The 22901-nt window shown below is 30.3% G+C and overlaps 5 protein-coding genes across 9 annotated transcripts; 2 read left to right on the top strand and 3 right to left on the bottom strand.

Annotated features, from left to right (window-relative positions):
• Positions 1-327: 327 nt before the first annotated feature.
• Positions 328-3211, top strand: LOC142597477 (uncharacterized). Its single transcript, XM_075730440.1, has 2 exons — positions 328-1876; positions 2036-3211. The coding sequence occupies exons 1-2, from the start codon at positions 526-528 to the stop codon at positions 3076-3078; spliced, it is 2394 nt and encodes a 797-aa protein (XP_075586555.1). The 5' UTR covers positions 328-525; the 3' UTR covers positions 3079-3211.
• A 4390-nt stretch (positions 3212-7601) lies between these two features.
• Positions 7602-11347, bottom strand: betaCOP (coatomer subunit beta). The gene is made up of 3 exons (XM_047053292.2): positions 11123-11347; positions 8638-11070; positions 7602-8441 (listed from the first exon to the last, which is right to left on the bottom strand). Exons 1-3 carry the CDS (start codon positions 11202-11204, stop codon positions 7996-7998), a joined length of 2961 nt encoding a protein of 986 aa, XP_046909248.1. The 5' UTR covers positions 11205-11347; the 3' UTR covers positions 7602-7995.
• A 108-nt stretch (positions 11348-11455) lies between these two features.
• On the bottom strand, positions 11456-15835 carry LOC124491026 (uncharacterized). 2 transcript variants are annotated; one of them, XM_047053619.2, is made up of 3 exons: positions 14230-15835; positions 13497-13669; positions 11456-12702 (listed from the first exon to the last, which is right to left on the bottom strand). In XM_047053619.2, exons 1-3 carry the CDS (start codon positions 14469-14471, stop codon positions 11723-11725), a joined length of 1395 nt encoding a protein of 464 aa, XP_046909575.2. In that variant the 5' UTR covers positions 14472-15835; the 3' UTR covers positions 11456-11722. The 2 variants fall into 2 exon arrangements, with proteins under 2 accessions (XP_046909575.2, XP_046909576.2); XM_047053620.2 differs by lacking the exon at positions 14230-15835 and adding an exon at positions 13792-13928.
• Positions 15836-16527: 692 nt separating this feature from the next.
• Positions 16528-17515, top strand: sloth1 (sloth 1). The gene is made up of 2 exons (XM_047053457.2): positions 16528-16835; positions 17260-17515. The coding sequence occupies exons 1-2, from the start codon at positions 16605-16607 to the stop codon at positions 17362-17364; spliced, it is 336 nt and encodes a 111-aa protein (XP_046909413.2). The 5' UTR covers positions 16528-16604; the 3' UTR covers positions 17365-17515.
• A 203-nt stretch (positions 17516-17718) lies between these two features.
• LOC124490887 (tetraspanin-6) lies at positions 17719-20980 on the bottom strand. Of its 4 annotated transcripts, none has more exons than XM_047053455.2 (6): positions 20276-20980; positions 19449-19596; positions 19156-19344; positions 18892-19062; positions 18592-18816; positions 17719-18300 (listed from the first exon to the last, which is right to left on the bottom strand). In XM_047053455.2, the coding sequence occupies exons 2-6, from the start codon at positions 19536-19538 to the stop codon at positions 18229-18231; spliced, it is 747 nt and encodes a 248-aa protein (XP_046909411.1). In that variant the 5' UTR covers positions 19539-19596; positions 20276-20980; the 3' UTR covers positions 17719-18228. The 4 variants fall into 4 exon arrangements, with proteins under 4 accessions (XP_046909411.1, XP_075586559.1, XP_046909412.1 ...); XM_075730444.1 differs by having other exon boundaries at positions 19449-19778; positions 20276-20978; XM_047053456.2 differs by lacking the exon at positions 20276-20980 and adding an exon at positions 19780-20238.
• Positions 20981-22901: the final 1921 nt, after the last annotated feature.

The raw sequence follows: 22901 nt of genomic DNA on the forward strand, positions 1-22901 counted from the left end.
TACGATTATTTTTTTTCCACGACTGCGAAACATTTGAATTTCTGGTGGTGAAAAAAATGAAATGAAATGAAATCGGTAGCAAGAGATAGTTGAAAAGAGAAAGAAGAAAAAAACGAAAAATCTTCAAAATCATTATGTGATCATTATCATCATTCAATTGATATTGACATTGTAAAATCTTTTCTATTTTCCCTCTGTTAACATTTAGTCATTGACTATGTATTTCCATAAACGTTCATATTGTCAGTGCGCCTGTGTGTTGATATGGCTACAAATATATAAAAGACATTGCTCGATTAACCATGCCGCGATTGGTCTTGATATGATTGCTCTCGTCTTCATCTCTCTCTCTTCATCTCTAATTGTAATGCTTATGTTTTCTTTGTGATTTATCAATCTTTGTACGATTATCATCTTCATTATTATTGTTTTCATTATTATATTTCAATATCATATCAATAAACTATTTCATCGTATTTAATTGTGATTGTGTTGTCCGAATTGCATCAAACAAACTAACAGGTTATGGGTCCTTCATGTCATTCAGCTGCACCGAAAATCACTGTGCTCAACGATTCATCGTTTCAACGCTGGAATGTCGAAATTGAATCAGCTCTTCGGAGTCTCGATCTTTGGAAATACGTTGAAGAAAAGTATGATGACAAAAGCCAAGATAAAGAAATGTATGCGGCCAAGAATTTACTGTACAGTTCCTTGGATGATGATAATCATGACAGAATTATCGGTTGCAAAACAGCAAAAGAAATCTATAAAGCATTGAAAGAGTATCATCAAGGATCGTCATCAGCTGAACTCGACAATTTGATGCTGAAGTTTTATTCGATTACGTGGTCTGATTGTGCCAAAGATACTTTTCGGAAAATACGGTCGGTTGCCTCAGAATTGCTTACCAAGGGCAAGGAATTGACGGATGGTGAAAAATGTTCAAAAGTATTGTCCATTCTTCCGCCAAGGTTTGAATCGATAAAGAATAGTATCGAAGCTATACGCTTGAGTTCTGGCACACGTATGACATTCAATCAGCTGGAACAATTTGTAACCGGGTCGATGACGGCTGAGGCTGGTGTAAAGAAAGAGATTGAGATCAAAAGAGAGTCCGAGACCAAAAACATGTTGGCCATGGCTAGACGGAAGAAAAATTTCCGGTGCTACGAATGTCACAAAGAAGGTCATATTCGAAAGAATTGTCCGTTGTTAAAAGATTCGAATGAGTCGAATGATTCAAAGCCGAAGGTGACATTGATGGCCTTGTCAAAAGCTGGTATAGCGGATAGACCGAAAGTGATGCCGAAACCATCGTACGACGACGACTACCAATCCTGTGAAATATTTGCCGATGGTGGTGCTAGTGTGCATACGTTTAATGATCGGAAATATTTTACTGATATCGAACCATATAATGGGGGTGAAATCGCATCTCCTGGTGGCATCAGCCAAGCGTCCGGTATTGGGTCAGTCGAAGTGGAACTTCATGATGGCGAAAATTGGACGACTGTTGAATTAACGAATTCGTTATTGATTGAAACATCGCCAATGAACATGATATCACTGGGTCAATTATCGAAACATCGAAATATACATTTTGGTGGCGATTTTAACTGTACGGTTATTTATCGAGATGGCAAACCATTGATTTATGCTGATCGTTCACAGAAATATACAAATGTGTACGAGGTCCGTGCCCGAATACCGAAGAAACGAGTAACCATGATGGCTATTGGTGAAAGTTTGGCCGTGCGGCACGAAAAACATAATCATGTTGATGCCAGAACAATTTTATCGATGGCGAACAAATCGTTGGTTGGTGGACTACCGACAAAGTTGAACAATGACATGGGATTTTGTAGATCATGTTGTAATGGTAAATTGATCGAATCATGTCATCCATCGGTATTGAACAAAAAGCACGATAAAGCTGGTGAATATATCCATATGGATATCGGCGGATCTGTCGGTGAAATGTTGATCAAATATGATAACAAGTTTGATGATCACTCGAAGCCCGTGGTGTTGGTTGGCTATGATGGTGAATCCATATACCGACGCTACGATCGTAAGGCTGGACAAATGGAGCTGTCATCGACGGTAAAATGGGAAGAGACACCGAGCTCGAAAATCGTAAGCCCTATCTTAATGATAGAACCGACTAATCCTTCTGTTCCAGGGACATCGGAGAAATCTGATAAACCTGATGATAATCCAATTACCGACATTGATGATGATGCTGACGACATTAACCAAACAGGGGAGATAAATGATAAGCCTCGTGGCCGACCTATTGGTTCGAAAAATAAACAACATGTATTGGATCCTGACAAATTAGCGTCATTACGACCACGTAGAATTCTTGGGTTAGCGGTGGCTGGTTCAGCGCCAAATTCATTCAACGATGCAAGAAATTGTGTCGAAGCTAACAAATGGAAAGAATCGATGCTTATTGACAATGATACGTGGGACCTTGTACATCGACCGGAAAATAAAAATGGCATTTCTGTTAAATGGTTGTATCGTATGAAAGATGATGGTCGATATAAATCTCGGCTCGTTGCTCGTGGTTTCGAAGCCGATAATGATGATTTATGGAACAATTATGCTCCGGTGGTGAATACTGATACGACTCGATTGGTCTTCTCGATTATCGCTACTTATTATATGAACATAATCAAATTTGATGTTTCGACCGCCTTCCCAATTGGCTTTATTGATCATGATATGTATATCAAACAACCTATTGTTTTCAACGACGAAAGCGACAATGTTTGCAAACTTAAACGTGGCTTGTATGGCTTGAAAGAAAGCCCCAAAGCATGGAACAAACGTTTTGACGATATTATAACGAAAAATGGACTTATACCATCGAAATTTGATCAGTGCCATTACTATCAACATATGTATAAAATGTTTAAAATCGTAATTTCAAAATTCATTGATATTTCTTGGATCGACACGACGAAACAATTGGATGATTGGTTAACGAAAATCCTATTGCCCGAAAAACATGAACGTATGGTAAAAATGTGGAATATTATTGACATATCAATGACAGGGGAGTGTTAACATTTAGTCATTGACTATGTATTTCCATAAACGTTCATATTGTCAGTGCGCCTGTGTGTTGATATGGCTACAAATATATAAAAGACATTGCTCGATTAACCATGCCGCGATTGGTCTTGATATGATTGCTCTCGTCTTCATCTCTCTCTCTTCATCTCTAATTGTAATGCTTATGTTTTCTTTGTGATTTATCAATCTTTGTACGATTATCATCTTCATTATTATTGTTTTCATTATTATATTTCAATATCATATCAATAAACTATTTCATCGTATTTAATTGTGATTGTGTTGTCCGAATTGCATCAAACAAACTAACACCCTCTCTATTGAATTTAACTCTAAAGTTGATCATCATCATCATCATTATGATAATAATGTTACGGTTATGTGTTATTTTATTCCCGTTGTTAAAAAAAAAATTGTACCCATTCATGTATAATTATTATTAAACAGAGCTCGAGGATCCAGTGTTGAACAAAAAAAAAAATGTTATTTTTATTTTATTTTATTTTCTGTTGATTGTTGTTGCTGTGTTTTTCCATTGAAACTTGGCGTTTTTTTTCCCCAGTTAAAATAGATAATAATATCACCTAAAGGTAAAATATCCATTTATGATTCATAGTTTGTGGAATTCATATATTTTTGGCATAAAAAAAATTAGATGTATTTGATTGATTGTACGACATACATACAATTATGACAATAATGGTGGGCACCCAATTATAATTGATGATGATAACAATGGACCAAAAAAAAAAATAATAAAATAAGAAGAAAAGAAAAAAATTCAATCCATCAATTGATTTGAATTGAATCTATGACAAAAAAAAAATCTAGATCAATGGTATTCCAGTTTGTCATATTCAACTTTTTCATTTTCTATTTGGACAATAACTGGTGGTGGTCTATTTTGAAAAATATTTTCCTTTTCTTCAATTTGTTAAACCCTTTGGGGTGTTTCTTTTTTTATTGTTTTTATCAATTTAATCAAAACTACTTTAATTGCCAACGCTCACACCAACGCTTGCACATAATTATTTCTAATTCCAAAATGAATATTTAATGTGTCAATGTAATAATCAACATTGAAATTATTTATGGAATTCAATTGTAACATGAAACTCATTTATTCATTCATTTTTTTGCTTGCAATGGATGGAAATGAAAATCGATTATCGGGTATTGGTGGTGGTGGTGGTGGTGGTAATGGATTTCCGTTCATCTTTCTTTAGATATGAATTTTAGGCCAATTATATATTTCGATTGATAGTTGTGGCTATTTAAGTATGTCTATAATTTTCATTTTTTGTGTGTGTGGTCCTAAAAAAAATGCATCCGTAAATAACCATTATGATGATAGTGGATGATTTTTTTTATCGCCCAATAATTGATGAATGTAGATGGGATAGAATAATAAGAAAGAAAAAACATTCGTTTATTATTCGATCTATTTGACCTTTTTTTTAAATTTCATTATAATAGCCATTCAATAATAATATTGAATGACAATTATCATCATTGGGTTTCGATGTCAATTTCCAATGATGATATTATTCAATTCAATTCAACAACAATAATGAATGATGATGATGAATTCAACTTATCGAATTCATGAATATGAAAGGAAAACACCACTTATCGGATAAATTCAAACAGAACACACTCACACACATACACACATTTGAATTGTCAACCTAAATTGTCAATTCATTTGTCATTCATTATCAAAACGTTCATTACCCCAATGATGATAATGTACCAATTATATAACCAAAATAATAATTGTTGATCCAATGATTATCATCTTTTTTTGGCCCATTTTCAATAGATTTTCAATAGAAGAAAAAAGAAAAGAAAAATCATGAAAAAAATCATTTTTGAGGTTAACGTTTCTATCAATGGTAATGATGATTATTATTATTATTATTAATAAAAGATACACTGCCAATACGGCACTTGTATCATAAAGAACAACAGAAGAATACAATAGTAAAAATTAAAATAAGATTAATAATGGGATATAATATATCCCTTACAAAAATTGTTAAATAATGAAAGATTACATTTGTTTAACATAAATTCTGATGGACTGGAAATATTATGCTGAAACTGTCGGTGAAGTGAGCAGTTGAATAAAATGTGGCTAGGATCTTGATAACTATGGCCGCATTCACATGCGGGCGATGGTTTGACATTGATACGGTGGAGATAGCTCATGAATAAGCCATGGCCAGTAATAAATTGAACATTGAAAAAATTGGGTTTGAAGAAATACGGGATATGTGATGTAGGGAAAAAACTTTTAAAATTATCATTCACATGGTTAAAGTAATTATTAATTGAATGTTTCTTCCGAAGGGCCATAACAATTTTTCTAACAGCCTTGTCTTGAATCTTGTAGGTAATTAAAGAAGAATCAATGTAATCAGTTAATTTTTCGACATTGTTAAGAATACAAACAATGTTGCATGAAACCGTTTGATATGCATAAATTGATTTTAGCAATATATGATGTTGAATTGAGTTGAGCTTATTTTTTGTTTTGACAATAAGTTTATCACCCCAAATTTGATAACCGTACATGATAGCAGGACGAATCATCCCTTTGTAGAGATTAACTCTTTTCTTATGGCTAATTCCCCATGTATTGCCAATCAAAGCGAACAAAATATTACTAATTCTTTGTATCTTATTCGTTGTATTAAGAATATGTGGCGTAAAATTCAATTTATTACGATGCCTGTGATTACCAAACGTGAGTAATGGTAATGATGATGATAGTATGGAAAAAAATCAAAGTTGCCCTTGTTGTTGTTGTAAGCTATTTTGTCATTCATCCATAGAAAATGAATGGCCAAGAAAAAAAAAGTCAAAAGCTTTGCACACACACACACACACACAGGCCAACAATCATACAAGAGCTTTATATTTTGGTTGATATTTTTTCTTCTATTCATCTATCTATACCATTGTAATTATCTTATTCGAGCACCAAGTTTACACTTGTGCAATCGAATGAATGAATTCGATGGATGGGATGAAATAAATGGATGGCTCGCCAAAAAAAAAAAAAAAAATCATTGAACAAAGTGTATATGCTGTTGTTGTTGTTGTTCCAAAAGAAGCTCAACATCAAAAACAAAATAAACGAGAAAAAAAGAAAGAAAAAAAATCGACTTACAACTCGGGTGACTTATTGTATTGCATTATTATACCACACACACACACACACACACACACATAAATACGACAACGATGAACGAGCGGATTAGCTTTTTTTGGAATGGAATGAACTTTGTCCCGAACACCAAGAAAGAAAGAGACAACGAGAAAAAAAAGATAGACCCTGTTTTCGTTATAAACATCATCACCGTTTTTTTTTCTTTTTTTTTTGGAACAGTTAATTTATTTTTTTTTCTTTTTTCTGTCTACGTGTTTTTTGCTGATCGTGTGTGTGTGTGTGTCTGTCCCAAAAGACAGATGGATCATCTGGAATGATCATTGTTTGTTGTTATTGTTGTAATAATGAACAATCGAGTCATTAACACTTTTTTAGTTCATTATGTGTGTGTGTGTGTTTGTAAGTTAATTTTATTCGAATAAAAAGTTTTTTTTTATCAATGAAAATTTACGGTGAGAAAAATAATATTTAAGAAAAAATTGATTCAAGTTCCATGATAAACAGCATCAGTGATGATCATTTTTTTTTTTTTATTATTAAACAGTTATATTGGAATAACAATAATATTTAGAATTGAACGAAAACAAATTTGCATAAATGTAAATGAGATGATATCCATCATCATTGAATATAAATTTCGATGAATGTATGGAATGAATGTGAATAAAACTCTTAAAGCTGAGAAAGAAGATGAGCCATCACTCGATCAACAACAACAAGAATTTCAAATCGTGTCGATCGTTAAATTGGGCAAGCAAAGCAAAGCGAAAAAAAATGGTCACAACTACACGATATTGTCGACAATAGCGAAAAATTCCATCGTATTTTTTTCGGACATAATAAAGTTGCAAACATCAATAAATCAATGAGATTCATGGAATTTTTTTTTTGTTTTGTTTTGTTTTTTTTTGGCACAACGACTAGCCATTTTTAGAATTCTATTTTACTTTCTTTTTTTTCGGATTCCTACTTTAGGATTCTAGCTGTGTGTGCGTGTATGTGTGTGTGTATGTGTGCGTTTGAGTGTTGGAGCCATCCATTTGTTTAACAATTCAGTTTTTTTTCCTATTTGGTCGGTTTAGTTGTTTGCTAAAGCCATCAAATATTCCTAGACATTATCAGTCGGTGAAAACAATAGAAATGGTTTGATTTTAATAATAATAATAATAACAACAACAACGAAAAACGAAATAAACAGCGAGAATGAAAAATATTCACCATAAGTGGTAATAATAACGATGATGATGATGATGATGATAATGGAACATGTCTCCATCGTGAATATTGACATTTGAAGAAAAAAAAAATTTAAAAATAAAAATAAAGTCTGTGAGAAACATTTTTAGGATATTAACCATATTTATTCAAAGTAAAAAAAATGGCAATTTAAAAAAAAATAATATTCAAACTGTAAATCTTTCGCTCTCTCATCAATTGCTGTTGGATTTTCTATTTTTGAATCAAATGTTTTTGTTAGATTATCATATGTACGACAATGAGATTTTTGAATTTTTTCTTTTCTTTTTTTTTTGATTCTGGTTAGTTGATTGTGGTTTTTTTTTTTGCATATTTGATGCTTGTGATATTCTTCTGGAATATATTTTTTTTATTAATCTTTTTCCCATATGTTTTGGTTGGTTGGTTTCAGCTTATTAAGCATTCTGGAATCATCATCAAATTTATTTCGTGACGGGAATGATTTTTTTTTTGTTGTTGTTCTTGTTGTAAAATATTCAAGCAGCTTTAGCCATCTTTTGTGATGTATTAATTTTATCACCCAAACTTAATGCCATTCCTTGTGATTTGGCACGTATACGAATATGACCGGTAACCGGTGCATCTAATGATGTTTTCTCAATACTTACATTGGCTAATGCATCTTCTCCGAATATTGATTTTGCATAAAGATTTGCAGCTAAAAATCCACAATTACCCGATAATGATTTTTGTGGTGTCAAACATTTCATGTTAGTCGATTTGATCAAATGATTTAGATATTCAATAAGATCATTGATTCCCGTATTGACAGTCACTTTATTTTCCCATTCAAATTCCGTCCACATCTGTCGAAATTGTGCATCACTACATGTAGCTGGAATAATATAGTCCATGATGTCGATATAAATATCGTTCAAAACGACAACATTACGATCCGATGTTGATCCCGAAATATCGTATACTGTTTTTTTTTTGTTTTGTTTTTTATTTTCATTCAAATAAACAAACAAATAAATAGAAGAGAGAAAGAGAGAATTGAAATAAGAGGTTAAATCGAGAAAAGAAACAAATCAACATTAGATTCTTTCATAAAAAGTTTTTTCATGTCAAAATTCTGTACATGAAAAACAAACAAACAAATAAACACAAACACTTACCGATATTGCCAAAAATAACAACATTTTCGGTCGATGTTACTTTAATCGATGCACGAACATTGGTGAAATCATGTGGTGCCAATACGATTGGCTGTGGTTTTTCAACCAATTTTAAATCACCAATAGTGGATAATTCAAGTGTACAATTCTGTAATGTATCCGATGTTTGATTGACAATCAATACATCCAATGAAATATCATATTGATTGACATTCACATAACATTCAGCATAAACAGGATCACCAAGACCAGTTAATTGTGTTACTTTGGATAATTGACTTGCCGATAATAGATCAGTGGATGATGATGATCTACCCGAGGCAGTTGATGTTGCTGTTGGTCCAGCAATCGCCTGATTAAGGCTTACATCTAATAGATTTTCCATCTGTTCATTTGCTTTGTTAATAAGCTGTGAAAATATTAAATGATCATCAATTTCTACAGCTTTTTTAGCTTTATGCAATACGGAATCATATTTGATTTCACTTTCTTTTGAATTATCCAACATACTCATTAATGATTGTCGTGTGTCACGTATGTAAATCTGGCTCATTAATGATTCAATTTCATTCGTATCAGTATTGTTAATATTGATCAATACATATAATGATAATGAAATTCTTTCATAATCATCTTCATTAATCATTTGTGTAACCAATTTAGATTTTCCCAAATGTAAAATTGATGTCAAAATTAACATTGATTCAGCTAGATAAATATTAATTGATCGTTGATCAACATCAACCATCTGTTTATAACGAAGCGATAGTTTAACCAAACAATTGGCAATTGTTGTTCCGATAAAAAATTCATTATTCACCAACATATATCGACGTAATGGTGGTTGTGATTGTTCATTGGCTGTAGTTTTTGTTGTCAAACTTAATGCAGATTGTGTTGCATATGAACCATCGGCTGTGACCAATTTTGGTGCCGATGAACTGGCCGCTGTTTTGGAAACATCATGATTTGCGTAGGCATTAACATTATCTTCATTACCATTTTCAATTTTACGTAGTTCACTTTCAACGATAGGCAATTCTCCCATGGATGTTTTGATAAGTTCAAGTACTTCTTGTAGTTGGAGGGCATTTTCATCACAAAATTCGCCCAAAAGCCAAATCAATCCACGATGTACCTTGACATTATTGATCGATGCAAATACCTCCATTAATTTACTTAAGATAAAATTTTTAAGTTGAGCATTTTTCGAAATAAATTGCCTACAGAATACAATAACCAGTATGGCCGTTGTTTCATCATTTTTCGTGGCCAACAATTCAAACAATGTAGTTAAAACATTACTTGAATTAATTACATCCGGATATTTCATACAAATAACATGAATAGTTTTGACCAACATTTGACAATATTTGCTATTCTCTTCTTGTGTTCCATGTGATTCATTCTGTGTTTTCAATATCTCTTTCTTTAACAATTGAACCAATTCTTCCACATTACGTAGAGTTACCAAATCTAATGAAAGATTCAAGACTTTTTGTTTGACTTCCAAATCGGTGGCAACATTCAGTATTCGTAGAATGTCCATCAATAAATCCTGTAGGATACGTTCAGCACCGGAAGCAGAATCTTTCAATGAAATTAATCGATCCAATACAATTAGCTTTACATTATTGTCACTTTCATTGATACAAATATCAATGAAACAATTGGCTGCAGCTTTCAAAGCTGTAGGAGCTTGCGATAATGTAACCAATGTTGCGGCCGCTTCATATCGAACCGATGCCGATGTAGACATACTCAATAGATTATAGATTGCACGAATAAATTTTGAACGTTCACCCGGATTCGATATACAAACTTTATAGATCAATTCAACAATGACCAATTGAAGAATTTCATTGAAACTTCCAATTTGTTCCAAACATGAATTCAAATAATCCAAAGCTTTTTTCTGATCCAAATGAATCAACATAAGAAATGCATTACGTTTACAGCTAGCATCGGACTCACGGCTCAAAAATTCCAATACTAATTCTGGTGCATCCGGTATGAGAAATTCAAAATTCATATAGATCTTAAATATGGCTAATACTGCATTACGACGAACATATGAATGACGATGTTCTAAACATTGGCGAATGGTGGGCAATAATGGTTCTAATAGTTCGGGTTCTTTAAGTTTACACAAAAATCGCAATGTTGATCCACGAATATATTCGTTTGGATGCTGTAGATCTTTACGGTAAGCATCACAAACCAAAATCATTTCATGTAATAGTTTACCATCGGGTCCACGTTTCGGTACAATTTCCCAGAAAATTAATAATAATTTCTTAATCTGATGATCATTCGATGGCAATAAATAACGGATGACAAACATCAACATGTTTGGTGGAAATTTTTCGCCATTCAAAATGATGTAGATTAATTTTTTCAGTGCCAAAATTTTGGATTTCGTATCACCTTTTTCTGTGTGATGTGGGTTTTAGTAATTATTTCAAGTTTTTTCGGAAATACTTACCAATATCATTTCGTATCGATACCTCATTAGTAGTATCATCAGTTTCAACATTAATCAATGTATAACAAATAGATTCGGCCATGATTTGATAATTTTAGCAAAATTGTAATAATAAAATAAAATAAAAAAATCGGAAAAATCAGCCGGTCGATCAAACAACAAACACCGAATAAATGAAGACCACGTCACTATTGAGCCCATTTGTCGATCCATCTGTTACGCCATCTTCCGGATGAATATTAAAAGCTAGTTTTTTATAATAATTCATAGATAAAAGATGGCGCCATAGTTCAGATTTGAAAAAAATTATTTTTCAATTTTCAAATTTTCAAATTTTATTTTTTAAATTGATTTGTAATGAAATTGAATAATTTTTAATAAAAATTAATTAATAATAAAAATCAAAGTTTTACAATATAATCAAAATCAAAATCAAATAAATGGGTTATTTGTTTTTGTTTTACGATTTACAATTAATAATAAACAAAATATGCAACATCACAGAAGAAAATGGTCCAGAAAAAGAAAAATATCGAATCGTTGTAAAAATTTGTTTATTTCTTCAGAACAACAACAACAACAATAACAATAAAAAATAATTTACAAATCACTTTCCAATACAGCAGTAGTAGCAGCTTTTGATGGTGATGATTTTTTCGTTACCGATGATGTAAATGTGTGTTTAATAACACTTTTTTTGCTCATCATATTTAAATGATCAAGATAACGGGATTTCACATCACTATATAATTTATTAGTCATTAATGTCGTTGAATTTGTTGTTTTATTATTACTATATTGATTATTGTTATTCAAATCACTTTTAATAGAATTCTGTTGTTCTTGATCAAAAGTGTTGGCAATTTTTCTGATACGATTGTTAAAAACCATCATTGGTTGTTGTTTTATTGTTGTCGATGATGATGGTGATGACAATGAATTTTTTATACGGTCATTGATTTCGTTATATTTAGTTGTACGAATATTATTTAATGTTGATGATGATGATGATGATGATGATTTGAAAAAATCCTCTCTATTCATTTGAACTTTTCTTGCATGCAATGATGGTTGTATTGCCATTGATGATGATGTTGATGATAACGTTGTTTCATTCGTTGTTCCATCAATTAAAGGACGTGTTGTAGGTGATAATGACTTTGTCTTTGATTGTTTAGATTGACGATATGGTTTCGTTGGTATTAATAATGGTTTATTTGTTATATCAAATGATGATGACAATTGTGATTTAGTCTTTGTTGAATCGGTATCCGATGACGATTGTGGCTGTGTTATATGCGTTGGTGGTGTTGGTGGTGATAATGATTTAGAATTAATTATTTTGGTGGGCGAACGAAAACAGCAGCTCGATGATACTGATGTTGCTGGTATATCACAGATAACTTCTTCACCATTAGATTTTATAAATTTTAATGCAGCTGAATTAACACAATAACGTTTACCGGTTGGCCTTGGACCATCATCAAATACATGGCCAATATGTGCACCACATTTTGCACATGTTACCTCTGTACGTGCCAGATCTTGATTTAATGCTAATAATAATAGATTTCCACCGACTATAGATTGTAAATAAACCAAAAAAAAAATCGATTATTCAAATTAATTGATTTTTTTTTCATCACATATAAATGAAGCAAATGAATTTTCAATCAACAAATCAATCAAGTAATCAATCATTGAAAAGCTGATGATGATGATGATGAGCATACGTCAATCATCATCTGATCATCATTCCAATAACGGTTGACAATCACTGAAAATACAACAATTTAAAATATTTGAACTATTCGAATGTTTTAAAATGGTAAAAATACGGTTGAAATATTTGAATGTTTTTTTTCGCCTGTCTTGTTTGTTTGAATTTCATTTTTACACCATGTATATTCATCATCATCATCATCATCATCATCATCGATCATTGAATTCATTAGTAGCAACAAGAAAAAAAAACCAAGGCCATAACAAAATTGATGGCCATGATCGTCGTCGTCGTCGTCGTTGAGCAACAATTGATGCATGCAATAAACATATGTCTGTTGATTTTATTTGAATCAATGATTTGATTTGTATTGATTTTAACAAAGAAAAAATGTTTTACGAAAATTTACACAGTGTATAGTGGAAAACTTTCAATCAGGAAGAAAGATTTAATCGATTAAACCTTTTGAACTAATTTCAAATAGAGAGAAAGCGAAAAAAAAACAATTTAAACATGAAAATTACAACAAATTGTAAATAGTGATTGATTGATTTATCGATTGAATGATTGATTCATCATGAAAATTCATAAACAAAGTATCAAAATAGAATAAACAACAACAACAACAAAAAGAAGAAGATAAATTCTTACCATGAGAAAGATCGGTCTGTGTGATCAATTTATCTGCATCAATCGTATTATAAAATGCTGGCCAACCGCAGCCAGAATCATATTTAGTTTCCGATGAGAATATCTCTTCACCACATACAATACAACAATAGATACCATGATCATTTAGACGTAGATATTCACCTGAATATGGCCTAAATTTTAATAATAACAAATGACAGAAAAAAAAACAGTTCACATTAATTAATTGGTACTAAAATTGGGACAAAAGAAAAATTAAAACGTGAGAAAAAAGAACAATAAAAATAATTAGTACATCAATTGACTTAATCAATGCAAAAAAAACAAACAAACAAAATGATGATCATGGAAACAAAAAACAAAAAGAAAAAGATAGATTCGCAAGACAAATAAAATAAAAAATCAGTATTGCACACAGTTGACTAATTGCACCAGCTAAGGATTTTTATACAAAGGTAAAAAAAAACACTTTTGTCTTTTAAATAATAAGTACAATGTAAAAATAAAATGCAAAAGGTAAAAATAAATACCGATGACAAAATAAATCAACGGATTAGATATAATCAACGACAAAAAAATCAGATAATCCAATAAAAAAAAATGAAAAGAAAAAACTCATTAAAATCATTGAACCGTGTGTATGAAGATAATAAATTGAGGATCTTTATGATGATCAAATGATGAAATATCAATTTTGTTTTGTTTTTTATTTTTTTTTTAAAAAAAACATTACCTTTCAGTAAATTTTTCTTGTGTTATTCTATATTGTAATGGTGTTAATTTTTGTTTCAATTCATTTTTATCCACTTGTATTTCAGGTTTACGTGGTGGACGAAAACGATTATGGAAACGATTAGCTGTTGTAGTTGTTTTTGATGCTGCTGCTGCCGCTGCTGTTGTTGTTGATGAGGATTTATTTATTGTATTTGATTTAGATGATGTACCTGGTGTTGGTATAACAATTTGTGTAGACATTTTTCTTTTCGTAAAAAAAAAATCAATTGACAACAACAATTTCTAAAGCAGCGAACACAACAATTGAGAAAAAATTCACAATAAAAAAAAAATTTGATTGAAAATGAATTGAATCGACGGAGAAAACAAAACAAATTTATTTTCATTTAGGAAAAGATTCCGTAAACATTTGATGAGATTCGTGTTTGAAATTTAATTCAATTCTTCATTGTTGTTGTTGTTGTTGTTTGAAATAATTTCAAATCCCAAGTAATAAAAATAATTTATAAATGATCACAGGATGAACAAACAAAATCTAAATAAATCTACACACAATATATGATTCGAGTTGATCATCATCATCATAATCATCAAAAATATCAACAATCCATCATCAAAATCATCATTATCATTATCAATGATAGGCCAAATACACATACACATATACAAACGGTGGTGATTTAAATGTTGTCATATGAAAAAAAAGGGGCGACATTCATTATAACAAACAAACAAACAAACAACACACACACACACACACACACAAAACGGCTGATTTAGGAATTTAATATCTTGCTGCAGTACCACCACCACCACAACCAACAACAACAAAATTGACGCCGATGATAATATTAATATAATGACAAACAATATATATACAAGTAGTATACATCAACTATATATATACTCTAAATATGATAACATTCAAGAAGAAGAAAAAATTTTTTGGGCAACACCAAAATCAACTTTAGAATACCAAAAAAAACAAACAATATATACAACAATGTGATGCAATTGGAAATTCAAGCCGAATTTCTACCAGAAAACCAGAATGAGTAGCACACCCACACATGCATGCACACAATATCTCAATCACAATAGTATATATCAACTCGTCGATATATCATTGAACAATTGAATGAATAAGCAAAAAATATGGATGTTTATTGGTGGTATGGCAAATGAACGCGCCTAACCAAAAAAAAAAAAAAAAAAAAAACGAAAACAAAAAGCGAAATGCAGAAAACAAAACTAGAATTTCCCAAATAGAATGGTTTAGTGTTTTGTGTGTGTGTGTGTTTGGACAGTATATAGCACAAGATATATTGTGTATATGTGTGTGTGTGTGTATAAGAGACATTCGAAAGAGAAAGTTTTTCTCATCGTTTCCTTTTTTTTATTGAATTTTGAAAGAAAAAAAAAGAGAAATAGAGAGAAACGAAAGAATCTTTGGATTCGAATCAAAATTGTCTGTAATAATAATGATGATGGTGATGGTGATGGTTTGTCGTCATCAACGGCAACAAAACAACAACAACAACAACAAAAACAAAAACATCATGGTTGAGTTGATTCAATATTTTAATGATGACGAAATAAAATTAATCGATTTTTTTTAAAAAAATGTTTTGTTTGTTTTTGTTGTTGTTATTGTTATTGGAAAAAAAATATAAACATTTTGTAACCGGTTTTTTTCTGGATTCGATTCTCGGCAATTCAGATTTCAAATCTGTATCGATTCATAGGGAATGATATTGCTAGATGGAGATGTAGAAAGTTTTTATTATAAACATGGATTGATTATTGGTCTGTTTGTATTTATTTTCTCCAAAATTGATGAAAATGATAATGATAACGTTTTAAAATTTAAATGATTGATCAATAAAATTGAAAATGTTAATCAAAACAATAGGTCAACAAAATACGAAATATATGTTATCATCATCGTCGTTAATATGTATGAGATGATGATGGTATGGCATCATTATTTTGTGGTCATTCGATTTTTGTTTGTCTGTTTGTCGTTACATTTGTTGATTGACACAATTGTTTTACTATTATTGGGTCATGTGACTTTTTATTGTTTTTCTTTACAATTGGATAGTATTTAATGTAATGATTATGTGATTTTGCCAATTATCTATTACGCGCCATTTTTTAAAAAAAATTTTTGTTTGAATAATTTTTTCGTTTTTTTTTACAAATTTTTTTCCGAAAATTTTCTTCATGTTGATTTTATGAATATTTTCGAAAAGTTTGTCATATGATCCTATTCATAAAGAACGATCCTTATATCGAAAAATTTTTTTCGTCAGAAATTTATTCTGTGATATTTTTTGTTTGTTGGAATCATCAAGAACATTTAAATCAATCATGTATCGTGATTTTTATCGACAATATATGCAACAATATAGAAAAATTATTTCTGTTATACTTGATAATTGGCCATTACGTAAACAACTTGGATTCTATTCATATTTGCCGATATTTTTTGCTATCGGTGCATGGACTGAATTCTCAATGATTCATATGCGTATAAATGGAATTGATTTCTATTCGGTTTATAAACGAAAAGAACAGGAACGTTTACTAGAAGAACGTAAGGTAAGAAAGTCTTAGAAATCACCATTTCACCATTCAAAATATTATAAATGATAAACATAAAAATTCGGTAAACTTTACAATCAACAATATTCATTCGAATGTTCATATGGCTCGGTAAGTTTCCTGGTAAAACTATGTAAACAAACTTGTTTGATTCACATGTGCTATGTGTGAATGAATTCAATGAATTTTTTACAAAATTGAAAATAAAAATTCAATCCAAAATCTCAAAGAATGCCATTTGGTTTATCATGGTCAACATATTTATCACGTATAATGGCCGCTTTATTAGCCACTGCTTGTGGCTCACAATTTATTCATTCCATTTATCGGCCTTTAGAATCAGATGTAAATTTTATAAAAAACAATAAATTGCCATTATCCGATAACTAAATTCTTTTTTTCTTCCAATTTCAACATGTAGAGAATCGAACAAATGTTGGAAACAAAACGAGTACAATTGGAACAACAATCATCATCATCAACAACGACAACGACGACGACGTCAAACATCACAAATCAATCCTGATGAAAAAAAAACAATCGATCGTCGGTGTGAAACAAACAAAAAATTGTCAAACAGAAAATTGAAAAATTGATTGATTTATTATAATATCAATATATGATGAGGAAAAAAAAGAAACAAATCACATTTGTCCTTCAACGACAATATCTATGTACATCATTATCATTCACAATCCACAACGATATATAATCAGGATAATTAATTAATTAATAATCCTGTCCGAATGCATTGTATTTGTCTCTGTTTTTCTCTCCACCACTATCTCTCTTACTGTTTTGTAGATAAATTTTTGTTTTGTTTTGTTTATTTGTTTGTATTTTACAAACAAACAAATTTAAATGATGATAAAATTAGGAATAAAAATCATAATTATCAATTATAATGATTAATCTATAATAATAATAATAATAATTAATAATATATATCAACAACAACAGAAACGAAACATTGAAAGTCTATGTGCATTTCAATTACATCATCATCATCTTCATCACCACCACCGCCACACACAATTACATATATTTGAAATGGTTCATTATTGGGCAGTAAATATGTGTTTGTGGAAGATAATTTAACAATTCTTTTTTTTCTATGTTTTTGTCTTTTTTTTTCGGGAATTTGAAGCTCGATTTCGAATTAAAGTTTCGTTGTTTGTTGTTTAAATCTTTGTGTGTTGGTGGTGGTGGTGGTGGCGGTCAAACAGGATCGATTGATGACAATTTGTGTTTATATGCTGCTGATTGATGGTTCTAATAATTATAATAGCTGTGTGGTTTGTGTGTTTTATAATCAAAAATTTAAAAAAAAATTTGATTTTTGAGATAAAAAAAAAACAATTCTGTTGCCAAAATAAAAAAAATCTTCACATTAATACATTTCTTCATATTTCGCCTTGTTTATATGATTTGCCAGACAAACAGCCAATGTTACGCCACAAAGCTAGAATAATTTTTTTTTTCGTAGAAAAAAAAAGAAAATTAATTTCAATGATCATGATGATAAAAAACAAAACAAAAAAAAAATAATTTTTTTGATCGAATCAAATTGAAGGTTGATCGCATGTACGTGCTTGTAAGCATTTTTTATTCGAATTAATTATATTGATAATTGATAATTGATTGATTGATTGATTAGGGTTAAGAAAATATCAAAAGCAAAATTTGATCGATCAATATAGATTATGATTATAGATTTTTTTTCCTTTTCATATAGAATTCATGATTCACATACCTGAAATAATGCAATGAAAAATGTTCCCAAACCTAATGTACTTAGATTTTCATTGAATGTATTGACAATTACTGGATAACATCCAACCATATGTGTCTGTTCCACTAGTTTATTATCGCAATGTTTTAATGTTTTACAACAACTATCCGGAAATGATAGATTATGTTTTTGATGCCAATCACTATGTAGCCAATCTTCGAAATTATCGACACCACAACAATCGAACTATATATATGGATGGATTTAAAAATTTAAAAATTGAATTCAATTCATCAAAATAAATTGTCATATATAACATACATGTATTTGAATTCGATCAAGATCTTTATCCATAATATTACCGGTACCATATTGATTCAATGTATGATTTAATGATTTATATAGCTGTTCTTTTAATGTATCACGATATGCATAGCCAGTGATTGATAGTGCAAATATTGATCCAAATATTAGGAAAAATATAACACTTAGCTGAAATGTGAATGAAAATTGTGAAACAAGATAAAAAAAATCAAATTCAAATGTAAAAAGGAATTAAGAATTATTCATGGAAAAAAAACATACAATGTATAATAAAGTTGGACTATCAGTGGATGAAGAGAAACATGCCAATACGGATACAATCATCATTAATGAACCACAAATGATTAACATTGTTGGTAATGCAAAATTAAATTGTGGTGCTATTTCGAATACTTTTCCAATGGAAACACGCATCCAAAGACCAAATAATAATAGAATGAATCCGGCGATCTTGATGAGGAAAAAAATATGATTATCATAGATTCATGATACAGATGAATTGAAGGTATTTTTTCAAAAACTGAGAAAAAAAAATTTTTTTTTTCGAAACTTACCCAAAAGATTACATTGAATAACATTAAAAATGTTCGAGCACCGGCAATACAGGCCTTTGTTTGAAAACGTTTACGTGCAATTTCTTGCATTTTTTCTCCCCCAGATTAATTTATCACTTCCAAACAATAACGATTCAATCGGAATTTACTTTTCACACCACCACAATTTTGAATCGATCCAGATGAAACCAAAAAAAAAAAAAAAAAAAAAACAAACAGAACAATTTTTACATATATATAGATTATATACACACAAACAGAAATTCAAAAACAAAACTTTGAAATCACAAACTAAATTCACTGGAAAATCAAAAGACGTCAGAACACACACTTGTTGTGGAATCAGAGAAAAAATTAGATTGAATTAATCGGATATTGGTGCCCGAAAAAAATGATGAGTGTGTGTGTGTGTGTATGTATGTGTTTGATGGCTTAATGGTAAAATCCTATTTGATGGTGTTGGTTGTGGTAGATTCACTTTTTTTTGGTTTGTTAAAAATTATCATTTTTTTCCTATGAACTTCAAAGCTCAACAGGTACACACACACATAAATATATACAGCCACAACTACGGTAACGACAACCACAACAACAACAACAACAAGACGATTATATTCGGATCGAAGAAAACTCAAATACCATTTTTATTACACATGTATGTACCACCATACATAGACACATACACACACTCACACACAGGGAGCTTTCTCTCTCATTACTTTCAAATTGTAAAGAAATTCATAATCAACACACACACACAAACACAGGTACAAATATATAGGGAAGAAAAAAAATGGTTTATAAGGTGTATAATACACATCATTTACTTAGCAGCAACCATTGGCCCATAATCATCATCAATAATATTTCGATGGTAGTTGTTGTCGATTCACAATCTTTCTTTTTTTTCACACATTAATCTGTTGTTGTATGATGATGATGATGATGATGATGATGATAATATATGATGGTTATGAGCTTCAAACAAACAACAACAATGATGATGATGATGATGATGATTTTCTTTCTCTAGATTTATTTTTATTATTAGATAGCTGCTTTTGGATTGAATTGAACACACACAAACAAACAAACAAACAAACATTTTAACACTAAAAATGAAACATTCATACAAGGTGAAAATTGAATGTAATATTTTATTTAGCCATTATTCATGGTGTGATATGGCATCAATTGAAGTAATTTTATTCAAAAAAAAAAGAGTTGATAGAAGAAGAAGAAGAAGAAGGGCAAAAGAATGGATGATGATGATTTAATAGACCGGATTTAGAGAGCATATATTCTGTCTATGTATGTCTGTCTGTCCGTTTGTCTGTTTGTCACTGTCGTCGATATGTTCGAAATTATCAATTTCGAAAATTTTTTTTTTTTACCAAGAATTTGAATTTAGTGGCATACACACACACACACATTCAATACATTTGATTTGATGTTTTGTTTTTGTCGACAATTTTGTGTGTGTGTGTTTGTCTGTGTTTGTTGAATGAATAACGGCCAAAAATCAATCAGAAAATGATTCAGTTTTTAGGTTCCGATTTTTTTTTCTCATATAAAAAATATTTTACTTTTTTTTATCGTTATTGTAGCAATTGAAGATTTAACAAAAAAACAAAACAGAAAACAATTTTCACATCTGAATCAAAAATGTTGTTTTAAGTGGGAGATAAATTTGAAAAATTTTGTCCTTGATCACCAAGCGTTATCAGTTTACAAAAAAAAATTTGAATCAAAGAAAAATCGTTTCAATTTCAACTGTTTATTTGTTGTTTGCACACATCACCACACACACACACACACACATACGTATTCTTGTAAACACTACTTATTTTAAATGATGAAGGATCAATTTTGGATGCAAAAAACAACAACACAACAACAACAAGAAAAAAAACAGAAACAAGAGCAACAAAATTGTATACAAGACCGAATGAATGAAGTAAAAATGTCAAAATGAAATAGACCAACAGAAACAAAAAAAAACTATTTCAACACAACAGGTAGGCCAAAAGTAACAGTCACACCTTTATTTTTATTTTTATTCATGTTTGTTGTTTGTTTGAATTTTTTCCCCCAGTTTTTCTATTTGTTTCAAATTTCATTCTACACATAATATTACTTTGTTTCATACAGATATATATACAAAAAATTGTTGGCAAAATTGTATACCATGGTTGACTGGGCGCAAACACAAACACAAAAACATCGACAGATAAACACACACATATATATACGTAAACGCGTTTTTACGTGAATGAAATTTTATAAAGCTCGAAAGAAAAAAAAAACCAACCATCAACCATAATCATCATCATCATCATCATCATCATTTTGGTAGAAAAGGATATGCGAATATCTGTATTGATGTATGGAAAAAAAACTTTATAACTGTTGTTGTTGTTGTTGTGGCGTTGGATTTTTATTTTACTTCCAAAATTCGAAACATACAGAAGAAGAAGAAGAAAAAAAATGAAAATTGACGTATTTGTTGTGTGTGTGTGTGTGTTTGTGTTTTGTTTGTTGCAGCTGATTTCGATTAACCTGGTACAATACTATTTGGGGCTTACTTTGGTTTTTTTTCACTTGTTTTTTTTTTTTTTTTTTTTTGGTCATGATGAATGTATGTAACAGAAAAAAATAATGGTTTTTTTCGAAAAAAAAATAAATGTCCAAACCAAATTAAATAATGTGAATAATGAAAGAACGATGATGATGATGATGACGATTTTGACATCATTTGATTTTTGCGTGCGTGCAATGATAAAAATAATTTTCTTTTTTTTTTGATAATAATTTGAATATGGATTTAAATTGTTATACAGATTCTGTTTTTTTTTTTGTTGCTAGTTGATTAGAGATTAAAAAAAAATGAAATGGAAAAATTTGAAAACAAACGGAAATTTTTTTTTTTTTATCGCCTCCGCTATTTTTTCAAACATTCGAATGGCTATTTTTACTCACGCACACACACACACATCATCATTTTATTTTTTTCAATTTAAAAAAAAAATCTATGTCAAGATTAAAAGTTAACCGATAATTAAACGTAAAAAAAAGTCCCGAAAAAAAAGATGTGTTTAGATCCGGTTTTTTTTCGACTTCATCTATTTATCTGATAAATTTTTCACCATAAAAGTGTGTCTGTGGATGAGCGCAACAGGTCAAATAAGTTATGAAACAAAAACCAAAAAAAAAAAAAAAAATCAGATCAAAACTAAATTAGAAAATGGTCAATAGGATTTGTTTTTTTTTCTTCTTCATAGAGAATTCATTTACGTAAACATTTTTTTTATATATTATAAATTCGAAACAACTAAAATAAATTGTCACACAAATATTTGACATTGACATCGTTGTTCATTCTCAAATGATTACATCATCATTCATACATGGTGGACATGGTGATATCGCCTATTTTTTTTCTGGTTAATGGAA

The sequence above is a fragment of the Dermatophagoides farinae genome, chromosome 4 (genome assembly GCF_024713945.1).
Source record: "Dermatophagoides farinae isolate YC_2012a chromosome 4, ASM2471394v1, whole genome shotgun sequence".
Lineage (NCBI taxonomy): Eukaryota > Metazoa > Arthropoda > Arachnida > Sarcoptiformes > Pyroglyphidae > Dermatophagoides > Dermatophagoides farinae.

What these genes read in the sequence shown, in the direction of transcription:
- LOC142597477 (XM_075730440.1), top strand. Translation starts at nt 526, where the DNA reads ATGGGTCCTTCATGTCATTCAGCTGCACCGAAAATCACTGTGCTCAAC. An exon ending in GGGATTTTGTAGATCATGTT is followed by an intron (nt 1,877 to 2,035) that starts GTAATGGTAAAT and finishes CCGTGGTGTTGG; the next exon opens with TTGGCTATGATGGTGAATCC.
- betaCOP (XM_047053292.2), bottom strand. Translation starts at nt 11,204, where the DNA reads ATGGCCGAATCTATTTGTTATACATTGATTAATGTTGAAACTGATGAT. An exon ending in ATCGATACGAAATGATATTG is followed by an intron (nt 11,071 to 11,122) that starts GTAAGTATTTCC and finishes CACATCACACAG; the next exon opens with AAAAAGGTGATACGAAATCC. An exon ending in TGTTATTTTTGGCAATATCG is followed by an intron (nt 8,442 to 8,637) that starts GTAAGTGTTTGT and finishes AAAAAAAAACAG; the next exon opens with TATACGATATTTCGGGATCA.
- LOC124491026 (XM_047053619.2), bottom strand. Translation starts at nt 14,471, where the DNA reads ATGTCTACACAAATTGTTATACCAACACCAGGTACATCATCTAAATCA. An exon ending in CAAGAAAAATTTACTGAAAG is followed by an intron (nt 13,670 to 14,229) that starts GTAATGTTTTTT and finishes ATTAAAATTTAG; the next exon opens with GCCATATTCAGGTGAATATC. An exon ending in ACAGACCGATCTTTCTCATG is followed by an intron (nt 12,703 to 13,496) that starts GTAAGAATTTAT and finishes TACAATCTATAG; the next exon opens with TCGGTGGAAATCTATTATTA.
- sloth1 (XM_047053457.2), top strand. Translation starts at nt 16,605, where the DNA reads ATGTATCGTGATTTTTATCGACAATATATGCAACAATATAGAAAAATT. An exon ending in GTTTACTAGAAGAACGTAAG is followed by an intron (nt 16,836 to 17,259) that starts GTAAGAAAGTCT and finishes TTCAACATGTAG; the next exon opens with AGAATCGAACAAATGTTGGA.
- LOC124490887 (XM_047053455.2), bottom strand. Translation starts at nt 19,538, where the DNA reads ATGCAAGAAATTGCACGTAAACGTTTTCAAACAAAGGCCTGTATTGCC. An exon ending in GTCCAACTTTATTATACATT is followed by an intron (nt 19,063 to 19,155) that starts GTATGTTTTTTT and finishes TTCACATTTCAG; the next exon opens with CTAAGTGTTATATTTTTCCT. An exon ending in TTGATCGAATTCAAATACAT is followed by an intron (nt 18,817 to 18,891) that starts GTATGTTATATA and finishes CCATATATATAG; the next exon opens with TTCGATTGTTGTGGTGTCGA.